The following is a 15467-nucleotide window of genomic DNA, read 5'->3' as shown; positions in this document are numbered from 1 at the left end:
GTTGCCTCTCTGCGAAAAATTAGCACTTTTTAACTACTCTTATTTGATTTTATCATCTACGAAACCCTACATACTTTGAAATAACAGTGTTTGCAATCTTAGCGAAATGTCGCGTTTTCATTACACATATGTCGTCCCGGCAGCCGGATCTATGCTCCTCCCATCTTTGGAGATGACCTCGGGTTTCGATTGCTTTTTTTCATATGTAAATTGGTTGCACATCGTTATTCTTTATGAATTTCTAGGACGCTTAGAGCCCGCAGAGTGAGTTATCGCCAGATTTAGGCGATCTCAAGAACCTCTTCAGAGCACCTTTACGGTAGAAGACCGAACCTTTGAACATCCAATGAAGTCTCACATATGTCAGGGACAGGTTTAAGTTCGCCTCGTGGGTTGACGTTAGGTTGACGATGAGGTAGATCTCCAGGACCACGGCGCTCACAATGAAGACGATGATGTCGAAGGCCAGCTGCTGCGCCACGCCAATGCACAGATGCCAAATGCAAGCAACTGCGAGCACGAAAACCACATACGGAGAAAGAAGTTGTATCGAAAATAATTCTGACTTTTATTCTCTTACTATTGTTTCCAGTAAACACTGTAACACAGCATCCTATTGTACTGTAGTCAGTTTGATTCTCAAAAAATTGGAGTAAACGGGTCATGTGACAAAAATAAACAAAATGCAGCGCAAAAATAAAAACAAACATGAAGGTAGGACAAAATACCTTCCCACGGCATTTTTGTGTTGTTAATAATAATATTATTATTATTATTATTATTATTATTACTACTAAAATAACTTGATACTTGGGTGGCTTCGTTTTGTCGTCATTTTACTCATCCTAAAATTTCGCTCACAGACTGAAAGAATTGCGGTATTCTTTTCCCCCGGGATGCGCTATACTTGTACACCATCAATCTCAATCGAAGTGCGACCGTAGCCGATGTTCCGATCCTACGGAGCCAATCATGCAGCAAGAAAAGTGCACTGTAACGGCGCTCACCCTCTTTGGGTGTCTCCTATCACTGCACGACCAATTACGCGCAATAAACGCGCCGTCATCCCGGTCTTTTCTGTTTTGTTTTCTTTTTGTGCGTCATAGGTTTACACTGTAAGAGCAACCCTCCAACGACAACGAGCGTCGTGTTGATGGACTCATGGCTTTGTTTGATTGACGCCATAGAATCCTATACTTCGTTTCAGCTTCGGTCCGAGCGCGGCCGATGTTATGAGCCGAAGGGCCATTCAAAGAGCGCAAAAAGCGCAGCGTCATGGCGTGCTCTCTGCGCTGGATAGGACTAGCCGGCAGAGGAACGCGCACAGAGGGACGGCGAATACCGGCTGGTCCTATCAACTGCAGAGAGCACGCCATGGACGTTGTGCCTCTTTCGCTGTTTGATTGGCCCTTCGGCTCATAACATAGGCCGCGCTCGGAACGAAGCTGAAACGAAGTATAGCACTGGCTGTGGCTGGACTCAAAGGGGAGAACTCCGGCGAAATATTGATGATCATCGATTTTCAGAAAATTTTCAGCATATATTAAACATCCACCCGTGAGTATGTCTGCCTAATATGACAGCAAAGCTCTACATGGCTAGAGTTCCATGTATTTTTGGTGTCCGTGTGTAGAAAATAAATTGCATGTAACCGCTCTCTCCATTATCTGGAAATTCATATACGCCCCGTTACCTCCATATGCATTTTGATAAGGAAAGACGTCGAAAGATCCTAAAACAATTGCTCTTCTCCCGCTCGAGTCGGGTGACGTCACTGCTTTACATATATATATATATATATATATATATATATATATATATATATATATATATAGATATATAGATATATAGATATATATATATATATATATATATAAGCGGCAGGTTTTATATATGTAAAGCGTTCTACGTAAAGAATAGACCATTTGCAGTGTTCCCAAACTCCCCGGCCCGCACTCAAGGAATCGTAAGAACGGTGTTCCTTCAGCTGTTCAGAACATTTTATTCCACAAAAATGCACGCTCGCTGCACGCAACAAACATATTCAAGGGTCTCGCGGGGGACTGATCTGTAGTATCAACTAGAGTTTAAGGCCCATTAAACAGTAAAAAGTTGATCATGACGCGACCCCTCACCACACAAAGGTAGCGGCACGACCACCGGCGGAGGAACTCTTGTTCGCCAAGGGTCGCCTGGTCGTCCAGGTAGGCGGTGAGTTCTTTTCGGATGTCCCACAACAGCGGCCACAACGCGCGGCGTCGTTGTCGCTGGGCCGTCGCGACACAACGGTTTCGCCACAGCACCCACTCACATATTGCCACTAGTAGCAGCGCAAAGGCGCCCCGCGGGCAACGGCCTTGTGTGACGTATACGTCCATTCCGAGACCTCGAAACAAGCGCTGTATTATGCGCCATAGGTCCCTCGCCGGTACACACTCTCTCACGACGTGCGCGTTTGTTTCTATTGCACCACAATTGACGCACTGTGCGTCCCGTACCACTACCCAGCGGAAAAACCTGTCTTTTTTTGGGAGGACACCCCAACCCTTTAACCATTCAAAGTCGCGCACGCGGTCCGGTAGCGTGGACGACGTCAGTGCCAGCCACGGGTACGGCTGCACCGCGCCCGGCGGCGGCGGGGGTTGGTCTGCCACCACCGTTTACCAAGCCTAGACGCCGGGGCCTCGAGTATCTCCTCTCGTGACACGTGGACGCTGAGCTTGTCGAAGAGATCCGCGGTAGACCTGTAAAATGCAGGGGTCGTCTCCGCGCGGGGCCGAAGAGGGCTCGGAAGAGAGTCTCCCAAAAGACGGTTATTGGCGCCGAGGAAGTAGAGCGTGAGCGGCCGTGCTGGGTTGTCGTGGTCGTCAAGGACTGCCAGGGTTGTCTTCAGGGCCAGTATGGGCGCTGCCAGCTCGATGCACGGAAAGCTCCACCCTCCTTCACAGCGGGGGAGGCATAAGCGGGAGCGCCTCACGAGTTCAGTGGGGTTGTTCCAGAAGAAGGTAAACAACGCCGAGCGCACTTGGAGGATGAAGGGGCGCGGCGGGAGGGCTACGCGGGCCACATGCCACAACCTTCCGCAGAAAACCGTCTGAACAAGGTACCGCCGCACAGCCATGGGGAAGTCGTAATGGTCAGCCTCAGCGGCCTTCTCTATGATCTCTTGACGCAGGTTGGCCCAGGTCTCCGGAGCCACGCCGGAGGCGTCGTACGAGATTCCAAGGATGGTAACGGACTGGGCTCGCGGCAGAAATGGCGGGCACGTGGGGGGAGCCCCGATACAGAGAGATTTGCTTTTTTCAGAATTCAACCGTGCGCCGGAGAGGCACGCGTACTCGTCGAAGAGTCGGAGGGCCTTCACCAGGCTGTCTTCGTCGCGCAGGTAGAGTGTCACGTCGTCCGCATACGCCGAGACGCGAAGCTCACCGGACCCAGGTAGAGCAAGTCCGCTTATGCTGGGGTGCCTGTCGACTCCAACCAGGAAGGGCTCTAAGCTGAGGACGAAAAGTACCGGGGACAGCGGGCACCCCTGCCGAACTCCTCGCGTTACCGGAAAGCGTGCCACTAAGGAGCCATTCAGGAACAAGTCACTCCGCAAGTCACTGTACAAGGCTGCGAACAGCTGAGCACTCTCGGAAGAGAAGCCAAACCCGTCGAGAACACCGAGCAGGTATTGGAGCTCGACGCGGTCGAGCGCCTTGGCTTGGTCCAACGACACGAGAAACCCGTTCGCCCGTCGGGAGCATGTGAACTCCAGGATGTCGCGTGTGAGAGTCGTCAAAGTATGTATGCTGCGGCCCGACACCGAGCACGTCTGTGGGGGGTTCACCAGCTCCGGTAGGAAAGTTTGCAGACGCGAGGCTAGGGTCGCCGCGAGGAGCTTGTAGTCACTGTTTAACAACGTTATCGGGCGCCATGCCCCGGGGTCGGCATGGTCACCACCCTCCTCGGGGATGAGTACGATCCGTCCCAGCCGAAAGGATGGCGGTAGGAGGAGGTCTTCAAAGTAGACCCGCACGACAGCGGTAAAGAAGTTCCCGAGAATGTGCCAGAACGTGCGGTAGAACTCCGCTGGGAGACCGTCCGGCCCTGGTGCGGAGCCGTTCTTCATCCACTTCAAAATGTTCCACAGCTCGGTCGCGGATGGGGGCCGCCGCAGGCCCGAGTCATCCTCGGCGGAGATCTTGGGGAGGCCGCTGAGGAGAGTGTGCGAGGACACCGAATAGCGATCTACCGGCGCGTCCGACTAGGCCAGCGATCGGAAGTGGGCTGCGAAGCGACCATTGTCAAGGTGGCCGGGCGACCCCGACGCGGAGGGCGTCTGCTGTCTTTCAAAGACTTGTAGGCTTGTGCGATGGGTGTAGCGCAGTACCTCCGGGTGGACCGACGGGCTCCCCTGAGCCTGCAAGACAGTACCCGCAGTGGAGTCCCACCGAAGGTATCGTTCGTAGCGTCTCTGCAGCTGGTCGAGGTACGCCCTCATGAAGGGGGTCAAGGCGCCCCCTCGGCGGACGATACAGATTCGGAGGATAGTGTCTTGCAGAAGCCCTCAATGCCGTTCGCGGAGGTGCCGTCCCATCAGAGTGCTGAAGCTTTGCCATTGACCTTTTAGGCGGTCCCAAGACGCCGGCTCTGGGCGCACGCCCACTAGCGACTCCTTGACCAGGTTGCCTAGCGTGCGGCGCGTGGTCTCCTCGTGGAGTATCCTGGAATCCAGACGCCACGGACGTGAGGAGCCTGCGACGGCAGAGTCGAAGCAGAACTTGATAAGTAGCGGACGGTGATCGGAAATCTCTTCTGGGCACGACGGGAAGTCCACCGCAGTACAGGTCTGTAGCGCGGCAGATAGCGTGCGAGGCAAGTACAGCCGGTCTATGCGACTTCCCGAAGCCGCTCTGTTCCACGTCGACTGGCGGTGGATCCATGCAGTAAGGACCATCCGTCTACGAGGTCGAAGGGCCTCACAAGCCGCCGAAGTTCACGGGCGGACCAGGTTGAGCGACCCTGACCAGGACCCCGAACGTCGGCGTTAGAGTCCAGAACGCAATTGAAGTCGCCGACCAAAAAGCACGGGCCCGCGTCGAGTAGATGCACGTCTAGGCTGCGGAAGTAGTCCTGCTGGAAGGTCGATACAGTTGGCGCGTAGGCAGTGACGAGGCGAAATTTTCCTTCACCGAAGAAAAAGTCCAAACGAAGAGTCCTTCCCTCCGTATCAAAAAGATAAGTGGCATTGCGGAGCAGACTGCGATTGCAGACAACCACGCCCACGCCCGTCGCGCGGCGCGGCGCGTAAGAAAAAAAAGCAGTCACAGAAAACCGGGCTTCGAAATCCGCAACGTCACGGAAGCGGGCAAAGTTGGTGTCTTGCAAGCACAGAAGATCGCAGTTCTGAATCCTCGCGAAGTGCATCACTTCAGTTTGCTTCGCTGGGTTTCGAAAGCCCCGCACATTCAGGGATAATATGCGAAGGGTGGCCAGTATAAAGTAAAAAAGGGGGATAGGGACGCCGGCGTGTTGCTTAAAACGTGGAGCTGTCGGACGATGCTGGAGAGGGGTCCCGACGCGAGGGGGAGGACTTTCGCGGTTTCTTGGGGCCCGTGGCTCGTGGGCCCCCACTGTCAGTTGAGCGGGAACCGCTGCTCCTGAGGGGACGCTTGGAGTCCTCGTGCGGTAGTCGGCTCGAGTCGGACTCCGGTGTGTCAGTTGTGGTCGTATCCATACTGTCGGTCGGTGCCTCTGCAGGGCCACCTGGAGCGGGGTTCTCGTCGATGACGAGGTGGTCGCTGTCGCTGGGCACCTCGCCATCACCCGACGCTTGGCTCCACGCTGCATAGGCGGTGTCGCCGACAGCAACCGCGGCGGTTCGGGCAGAGTCCGTCGCTTCGGCTGAAGTCATCCCCGAGCCGGTCGGGCTTGGCTCGGGTGGGGCGGGTGGGGGTGGCGACGGAAGAGGCGGTGGTGCGGCCGCGGCTGCGGCGTCAGGTGGTGACGGAGGTGCGACGGTGGAGACGGTTGGTACGGCCGGAGCTTCGGGGGCGATGGGACAGGTCACGTTTCCTGGGTCCAGGGCCGGGAAATCGGTGGCGTAGTTTCCGGTGACCATGGAGGAGTAGCTTCTCTTGGCCGTGCAGTCCACAGTCGCGTGGGTTCCACCCAGATATGTACAAATTACTCAAAAAAGGTAGTTAAGTTAAGTTACTGAGTATCGACGCCAAAAGTAATTGGAGTAGAGTAGAAATTACGCATTAGTAATAGTAATTGAGTAAACTACTAACTACTCTAAAAAGTAGCGAGTTACTTTCAAGTTACTTTCGAAGTTACTTTTTTATATTTTTGTGGTAGCAAAATGAACAGCAGTTTTGATCAATGAAAAACCCTGCGAGCCTAAAATAAATGCAGTCTAGTTATAGCTTGCGTTTTCGCCAAAATAGTTTATTCTCTCGCAGAAGCAATTGACTTTCAAAGTTCTTAATAGGAGAGTTTTCCCCTTTTCCTTTTAAGGACGTCCCCAGCCAAGCTCAACAGACTTTCCACCGTGGCACTGAAGGGTACGTCAGCGTTGAATTTGAGAAACAGGCTGTGGAGGGTCGACTAAGGGAGTGTCGGCATCTTAAGTGTCCATGACGAAACATGTGAGGTTTGCCTCGGGAAGAGGGTCTTTTATAACAAACTTTCCTCCTTTTTTTTCTTTTTTCTTCGTCAAGTTGAGATTGTTATGACTGGCCCCTCTTTATTCCGACGTCGTTCTGAGAGTACGCTGAGCGAATGCACCAGACCGTCAAGGGTTCAAGTCTCGCGCCAGGACGATGAGATCATCCGGACGACTGCGCGTCCCGTTGTAGTGCTAGTGCTACGCTACTGAAAAAAGAAATGTTTTGGTCTAACAGAAGATGAACCGAAGTATACTTCGCCGCTGACGCCGGGTCCAACAAAAGGATCTCCCAAGGGTAACTCGCAATCCTCGCCGGCGACTACAATATTCTGACGCGCCTGACACGCCTGACAAGTAAATCGTTTTAACAAAGAGTTGGTCTCCTTGGCGTCAATTGACACGAAGGATTACGTGAACAAGCATCGTCGCTCGTATACAGTTGCAGCTGGAAGCGGGAACGTGCTTCAATGAACGGATCATCCGTGCCAGGGTTTGTGCGCGGGGGAGTCCGGCTTTGCAAAGGCGTATGCGCTGACGACAAGGCGACCATGGGAACAGGCGCCCAGCTGCGAGGTCATTCCAGTGGCGCCTCCCGTGGAACCTACCGCTTGAGTCAGAACTCTCTAAAGACAGACAACAACTCTCGGAGTGTCCCCGTCTTTCACGGTTGCAGCTGGAAACGCGGCGCCTGCGTGCATTACCGGATTAGGTCAATACCCGACCAAGGCTTGTTAAGCATCTCTTCCTGCATTCGTGCGTGCCGGTGTTATGTTTTGGCTGCTCGTCGCCACCTTGACCCAAGGACGCCTTCCCGAACAAGGGGGCCCCTTGTTAGGGAATGCCTCTCATCTGCCGGCGTCTTATTCATATCTGCGGTCAAACTTTCGTGATGGGCAAAATTAGCACTATATAATTTCGAAAGTAGTTAGTAATTTGAGTAGAAGTTACCTGAAAAAAGTAGTTAAATTAAACTACTAATTACCCAAATCCAATTGTAATTGAAAGTTACCAAGTTACTCAAAAAAGTAGTTAAACTACAGTAGTTTGAGTAGAGTAGTTGAACTACGTCCAAGTCTGGTTCCACCGCAGCGTCCACAGTTGGCAGTGCAGCCCTCAGTTGGGTGCCCGAAGACACCGCAGCGGTCGCAGTAGCCCGTCGTACACTGTGCCCGGACGTGGCCCTCCTGCCTGCAGCGTCGGCATACGCGCTTCAGGCCGCGGTAGTCAAAAGTAGCACGATGTCCGGCGACGTGCAGAAAGTTGGGCAGGGGGTTAGCCTCCTTCATCTCCATGCGGATGAAGCGGCTTCCTGTTTTCACAGTCTCCGTTCGGTGGTAGGTTGCGTAGGAGACGTCGATGACTTTGCCGTACGGGGCCAGGGCTTGGACGAGCTGGTCGTTGCGCACAAACGTCGGCCGGAAGAGGCAAGTCACATTCGTCACCAGCGGACCCGTCGGCACGATGGGGACTGACTGGTTGGCGATGGAGACGCTGCCGGCCTCACGAAGCTTGAGGGCGGCTGCACGGGTGTTGACGACGACTTGGAAGTTTGTACCTCCTAGGTGCTGCGCCGAGTAAATTTCGGGCAGCCCCACAATGGCGGATATCCCATCAATCAGATCGTCCGCCAATGTGCCTACTGGCACGACAACGTCGAAAGCGCGCGCTTTCGGCGGGGGAGAAGATTCCGTCGACGCGGCCGTCATGGCGGTTCGCACCCTCGCCGGGGCGCTCGACGACACGTAGCCAGGGACCGCAGAACGCAGGCCCCGGACGAGATGCAGCCAGGAAGCCAGGAACTCAGGAACAGCGACGAGGTGTTTCAGCTCCCTCGTGATCGCTAATTTTTGACCAACTTCATGGTTACACAGTTTTAGAGCGCAATTCGAGGTCACACTGAACAAGCACCGGATATACGCCAAGGACCTGTCATATCACTTTTAAAATTGCTCGTCAGCGTCAGCATTTTTGATACTGCACCTGCGGTCCACCTTTCAACCTGGCTGAGCTGCAGAAACCTCTTATAATATTATCATTCTCGTGATTGTTGTTTGAGCAGGAATTGCTTAAAAAGCCAAGAATTCACAACAACAAAAACCAGGATTTAGCTCGGAGTCCGCGGGGCTGTTTATAGCATTTTTTGCGTTTCTAACTTAATATCAGCATGATAATAATGTAAGAGATTTCTGCAGCCCATCCAGGTTGAAGGGTGGACAGCATGCACAGTATCAAAAACGCTAACATAGAAGAAAAAGTTTAAAAAGCGATATGACAGGTCATTAGGGTATATCAGGCGCTTGTTCAGGGTGACTCCGAATTACGCTCAAAACCTGTGCAACCAAGAATAGGGTTGAAATTACCGATCACTAAGGGGCTGACGGAACACCGTTCCCATGATTCTTTTAGCGCGGGCCGGAGCACTTGGCGGATATAGCAAATGGTCTATTAACTTTAGCAACAAGTCTCACCAAAATTTTAATGAAGGCCATTGGTGTATATCATAGTGATCCCAAAGCAATCATCACTACCGTATCGAAATTATGTATATATACTGTAAGTAAACATTTGGTGAAGTGCTTTTGTGCGTCTCTTGGTGAATCATGTTGTGTGGTGCTCTACAGCTTTGCTGGCCAGCCACCTTCACAGAGTAAAAAGGCTCACCATTTTTTTTTTAAATATTAATCTTATTTTGAGAATATAGATTTTAAAATTTGTGCGCGCACCTTCGAATTACTTGCAGCCGCTCGACTAGCAACAACGAGCAGGGGCACTCGTTACGTCAAATGTTGTATCCCAGAGCAGACGACGCTCCCTATACTACAGGGCGTTGTGCGTTGTAGTGATAGTGAGCGTCTGTGATTTCGCGAATTGCTACTGGTTTAGACTGCCTGCAGCATGCAGTGGAGGGGGGCAATTGGTGATTGGCTGTGAGGTGACACCACGAAGAAATGCAGCAGAGTCGTATCTTATTGGTTTCTGACCGAGAAGTCTCCGCGACGGAAGTGGCTCCTAGCAGTCCGACGCGAAAACTGGCTCCTAGCCTTCGCGGTGTGTTATACAACAGTTCACACCTTGCTAGCAAATAAAACATTCCAGGCCATTCTGCTTTGAAGCGGTATCTGGGTAAGCGTGTCGGCGGATCGCGAATGCAGTCCCTACGTGAAGATCCCTCAGAAGCGATCCGGGGGATCAAATGCGAACGGCGAATCCTCTTATACCTCGTGCTGAATATAATTAATCCTCTGCTTTTCATTGTTTCACTAAGACAACTTAATGAATCGTAGCCCATTACATTCTACGCTCAATCGCGACGTCCTTCTGACTGCTTCTGACGCTGGACGAAACAGGTTCAAGCTGCCCAAGTGCTGATGTTCATAGGTTTGACCTGAGCACAAGAGGGCGGTCAAGTAAAGTTGCAAGTTAGCTTCGGTTTGGGTAATGTCGTATTTCTACTGTTAAAAATTACTTTAAAGTTTTGGCGAATATTTACTCTATCCTTAGGCTCAGTTTCCTGTACTCTTTCAGAAAACATGTATAGCTCAAAACGATCAAATTAAAGCCGAAGGAAATCGACGCCCATGTTCCATTTAAAGTGAAACCAAGTGAAAATTTTGACAGCTCAAGAAAGGCAGAGCGGGACGAGTACCCGATTTTCGCACCGCAGCCAATGCGGTGGCAATCAGGTTTTCGAACGAAGTTTCATCGACAAATTGTTTCGTCGATACTGTGACGTTTCATCGACGAGTTGTAACGCCAAAAGATTCCTGCGTTCGTTTCAGCGACACATTTAGCGACGCTTCGTCGAAAGCGCCTTTCCTCGAAAATCGCCTCGGTCCCAGGCGTTTGGAAAGTAGCCTAGCTTGCCGAGCCCATGGCGGTTCCGACGAGGACTGGTGGCAAGCTTGGCAAGCCTGAGATTATATGAAAGCTTTCCCGAGCAGAGAAAGCAACCCCCACGCGGAGTCCGTATCGTTTCGTCGAAACACTTATCATGAAAACACACTTGGTGACCAACTTTTCGTGGACACACATTTCGTTTACACTACGATTTTTCAGCGAAAGTCGTGGACACATGCCCCTAAAACGTCTCCCTGACAACCTTTTTTTTATATAATAAGGAAATTTAATCATATATTTCATTTAGTCTCATGCCAAAATTAAAGCGGACTCACTTAGGCTGTGTTCGAAGTCTTACCGAAATGGATCCGAATTCCTAAAGCGGGTCGTGTCACGTGACAACACAAACTAAAAACGCTGGACGCCGGTAGGTTTTTTTAACGCAGAGGTACAAAACCTTTACCCTCAAGTAAGATCGAATGAATTAGGGAACACGGCCTTAGGCGGCTCGTAGAAGGCAAAAACGATTTGGCATGTCCTAATTTAAGGTTTCCAAATATTCTGCACTACGCGCGAAGACCCTTCCCTTCCCTAGAGAAACTTTAATATATTCTCAGGCCCGAGCTTGCACCAGGCCTCATCCAAAAAGGGTTCGGCAAGTTGGACGGATGGCGGCGACCGAAATGATGTGGGCGGAAGCATCGGAAAGTATGAACTGGAGTTCGCACTACAGCATAAAGAAACAACGTGTCGCAAAGGAATTGAAACCCAAGTGCTTTAATCTAAAACAGGGGCTCCAAACGCTTCGGCTAAGGGGCCGGATTGAGGATATTGTCACGAATGAAAGTGACGAGGAGGAACAATGAACTGAAAATAAAAGGTTTAATCGTCGAACTTGTGCCAAAGAAAATAATAAGGAACGAGCGTCGAGGCAGCAGAAAAGCGGGAGGCGATTCAGCGGCGTAACAGGGAGCGAGAGCGAGACTGACTCGACAAGGTCGCGGGCAGCTGCTTATTTACAGTGTGTCACTATCTCGAAAGTTCGGCAAAGAAGGTTCGAGCGTCGCGGGCTCGGGGTGAGGATGAACTGGCAGTTTCGAGAACAAGAAAGCAAGACGAAAGTTACAAACGGAACCAGAACAAACGCGAATCATCTAGAAGTCCGTGACCGAACGTTGCTTTCTCGGTCCTGCGGGCGGCAATATGTCTCGGTGTCGAGGGCCAGTAGATAAACAAGTGTATATAAATAAGAAAATGCAAAAAAAAATCTTAAGATAAGAATAAGTCTTATAAGAATCTTATAGGAATATACAAAGATTTCCACTATAAAAAATAAAAAAATAAAAAAAACTTTCAGCCTTTCCACTTGTAGGAAGACCAGCGAAGCTGTACTATGGGTGAACGACCTCAAAGACGACATCTAGGACGACCTCAAGGACGACTTCTTTTACGACCTCAAGGACGACGTTTAGGACGACCTCAAGGGTGACTTCTACGACGACCTCAGGGACGACGTTTAGAACGACCTCAAGGACGACGTTTAGGACGACCTCAAGGGTGACTTCTTGGACGACCTCGAGGACAACTTTTAGCACGAACTCTAGGACGACCTCAAGGATGACTTTTAGGACGACCTCGAGGACAACCTCACGGACATTATCAAGGATTACCTCAATGACCACCTCAAGGACGACCTCGAGGACGACATCTAGGACGACGCCTAGAGAAATTCAGCTTTTCTGCTCTGGTGAAAACCAGAGTGGAAAGGCTAGAAAGGTTGCCGCCATCTATGAGCGAGGCCGGTATACCAGTTTTCTGATTGCCGCCGTCGCTCATAGATAGCGGTAGCTGTCCAGAGTTTCGTGTCGACATTTCTTTGCGGGGGACACGATCCTGGGGAAACTAGACCTTAACAGCTCCGCCGTATAAACTGGAAAGTGGATCAATACATGTACCTTAGTTGTTTTTAATTCGATATGTTGCTAAAATATGACATTGCAAAATAAATGTTACCAATAAAAATTAATCCAAGTGCATAGAATCTTTCGTATATTCATGAAAAGTAGAATGCTTATGAGAATGGTAGATTTAATGACGATAAAATGCATTACTTATGTCACAGGACGTTAAGCACGATCAACAAGAGTATGGAAAGGAAGTTCAACAAGATATAAAGAAGGAAGTGATGCTGGTGATGACAATGTACACTGAATAGTATGGCGAGAGAACCCGTGCTTCGATGCAACAATTTCTCGTTTTTGTATTCTGATATCTTCGTTCGCGCTTTTGGTGCGCTTCTCGGCGCCGTTCCTGTACGCGCGTTTTTTTTCTACGCTGGTAGTCTCTGAAAAGATCACGACCATTAGGTGTGAGAGGCTTTGAAAAACCAAAAGGAATAACCATTCTAAGCTACAAGCTTATGCAGGGAACAATCACGGTACTAATTTAAGAATGAATAAGCATCATAACTAAATAATATTTACAAAAGAGCACACTTTGAGTCAATTCACCTCAGAAATACATTTGAGTGTAGCATGCGCTAAGGGTGCAAACAGAAAGAGCAGACAAACACATGCATTATTGTGATCTTTTTTAATATCTTAATTAAAGATGTCTATTTTCGTTTGTAAATACAGCAAAATAGGATGATTCATCAAGTAGGTAAAAGTACAATAGAACTATTTTCACTTACCCATCATGACTAGGGTAACTGTTGAATAAGTACACTTCATTCGATGCGGACTTGGAGCCCGATAATGCAAAACATTATCTTAACATACATGGCTTGCATGTGACGTCATGGAATCATGCTGGTGGCCCCTCCTTTCTGTTCTTGCCGGGAAAAGAAAACTCGATCATGCAAAACGTACGCAGCAGAAAAGACGCCCTAGCAGCAAATCTACCACAATGGCCGCCCATACAATGTTAGTGCAAGCCACGTATTAGAACAGACACGTTCGAACTAACACAGATGAAAGTATCGAGGCTCTGCCTATTGCACTTAAGCGCCAGTTGCATGACAGAACTTACGATTGGACCAGAACAGCATAATGGCGAAAGTAAGGTCGTCCGTCCCCTTCGGAAGCGTTGCCAGGCGTTCGCTGGTGATGCCGATGGATATCGCCAGGCCGAGTAATGAAAACGCCACGAAGGACCACTCCGTACGCGATACATCTGTGGGGTTTCTGATCTGCGGATGGACAAAAATACAAAAAAAACCTTTACGGGAGGAGGCGAAACAGTAAAGCAGACACTTCGGAGAAAAAAAAAATTTTTACACAAGAAATAAGACCCTTCTCGGAATATTGCTAACCGTCATAGCGAAAAAAGACCTAAACATATCGCCTCAATTGGCAGCTCCAGTAATGCTCCAACGACCTACATTTACGGCGTCAGTTTTTTTGTTTTTTTTTAAGAGTATGATCATTAAAGGGTCATTTTAAAACGCATGTACCGGTATGTTGAATATTTCATGCTTTGTCACCTAGCGCAACCCTATTATACCTTCACGTCAATGCAGAACGATGTATGTTTTCAGTGTGCTCCTTAACCATAGTTTACTTTTCTTGCGTACTGTATTCTGTTTCAATGCTCTAATATTTATAAACTCACAGTCCAAGGTACCCCCTTCCTACCCAAACGTGAGCGTCATTTTCCCTTTAGAAAGAGCGCCCTGAGAAAGAAAGGGTGTATTCATACACCCTTTGTCCCATCTAAGACACCCCAAACCTTCAGCTCGACGTGCAGTGCACTCACGCCGATCTGACGGTACTAACTTTCACGAGAGGCTTGATAGCCATGAGGGACAACTTATTAAAATATCTAATGTACGTGTTTCTGAATAAAAAAAGAAAAAAAAAAAAAGAATCGGGGTGCTCTTGGCCCTACTGCAAAACCTTAGTGTTTTCTTTCTGTGGTCTTTGGTACGTACTATAGCTCCCTAATAAGTTATATCGCACCGTTATTAAGCCCCTTGTAAAATATGAGGTCGTCTATTCGACCCTGGTGCGCTATAGGTCGAACTGAAGTTCTGGGGTGCATTATATGGGACAAAAGGGTCTAAAACGACACCCCCTTTTCTTTTAGTGAAAGCACCGTGCGTACGACTACTGAAAATAGCACCGCATAGAGCTCTTTGCCAGTAGTAGATCTGGGCCTTCGGAAGCTTCCGCCGCGTAAAAGCACTTGTAAATTCTTCTTCCGTGTCTCGCAACAGACGACACAACGTTGCATTTTCGGTGATTCATGGCTGGAGCGCTACTTCCACGGAGGTACGATCTGCGCTCCACCGGGCGTTGGTCTAAATAGACCTTTCTGCTAATCCCCCTTACACACGCTCTACCAGGCTGTGTAATGCATTCTACGCGTGCTCAGTAGTTCTGCAAAATATCAGATGCCGCACATGCGGCTACAGGCCGGTTACTCGGCATTGTGCTGCTCGTTGATAATCAGTGGAAGATCGTATACCGTCATCTCCCATTTATTAGGAGCCCATTAATATTGCCGCGAGCGCAGCTGACCAACTAGGCAGCGCGCTCGTGGCATAAAAAAAAAAAAAAAAAAAAAAGCGCGCTCGTGGCCTAACGGTTATCGCGCGTGCCTTCCACGCAGAAAGCCAGGATTCGATTCCTGGCTGCGGGGATGCATTTTTGTTGACTCTAACATAATGTTGTGGTAAATTCATGATCCATGTTGCTTGTTCGAGGTCAGAATGTTCTACACGCCGAACCGTCTACGCCGAATGTTCCAGAAGCCCACGCGTCTACAGAAGGGGCTCCGCGGGGCGAGCCGCAGTCAGTCTCGCCCCAGCGCTTGATCCTGTGGTTTCGCCGAGGTTGACGCTCTGCAGTTTTCTTCTGTTCCCTTTTTGTTTTGGGCACAAGTTCGCCCCATTAAACGTTTAGCTTCTTCAGTTATCATCGCCTCATCAAGTGTCATTCATGACAATATTGATACCCCGCTACGTATACAGACG

General features: G+C 49.8%; 2 protein-coding genes across 2 annotated transcripts in view; both read right to left on the bottom strand.

Annotated features, from left to right (window-relative positions):
* Window positions 1-15467, bottom strand: part of LOC115325393 — a 60236-nt gene that overhangs the window by 23051 nt on the left and 21718 nt on the right. Inside the window, exons 2-3 of the mRNA XM_029986107.3 lie at window positions 13523-13682; window positions 359-510 (exon numbers count right to left, since the gene is read on the bottom strand). Of these exons, the coding sequence (XP_029841967.2) occupies window positions 359-510; window positions 13523-13682 (312 nt within the window). The remainder of the gene's footprint in view (window positions 1-358; window positions 511-13522; window positions 13683-15467) is intronic.
* Window positions 5359-8535, bottom strand: LOC121836180 (branchpoint-bridging protein-like). The gene is made up of 2 exons (XM_042291003.1): window positions 7740-8535; window positions 5359-6156 (listed from the first exon to the last, which is right to left on the bottom strand). The coding sequence occupies exons 1-2, from the start codon at window positions 8359-8361 to the stop codon at window positions 5522-5524; spliced, it is 1257 nt and encodes a 418-aa protein (XP_042146937.1). The 5' UTR covers window positions 8362-8535; the 3' UTR covers window positions 5359-5521.

Source organism: Ixodes scapularis, unplaced genomic scaffold, assembly GCF_016920785.2.
Source record: "Ixodes scapularis isolate PalLabHiFi unplaced genomic scaffold, ASM1692078v2 PGA_scaffold1__304_contigs__length_218370807, whole genome shotgun sequence".
Taxonomy (NCBI): Eukaryota; Metazoa; Arthropoda; class Arachnida; order Ixodida; family Ixodidae; genus Ixodes; species Ixodes scapularis.
Note: the sequence above shows the minus strand (reverse complement) of the source record. Positions and strands in the feature narration are given on the sequence as shown.

What these genes read in the sequence shown, in the direction of transcription:
- LOC121836180 (XM_042291003.1), bottom strand. Translation starts at nt 8,361, where the DNA reads ATGACGGCCGCGTCGACGGAATCTTCTCCCCCGCCGAAAGCGCGCGCT. An exon ending in TGCCAACTGTGGACGCTGCG is followed by an intron (nt 6,157 to 7,739) that starts GTGGAACCAGAC and finishes GTACATATCTGG; the next exon opens with GTGGAACCCACGCGACTGTG.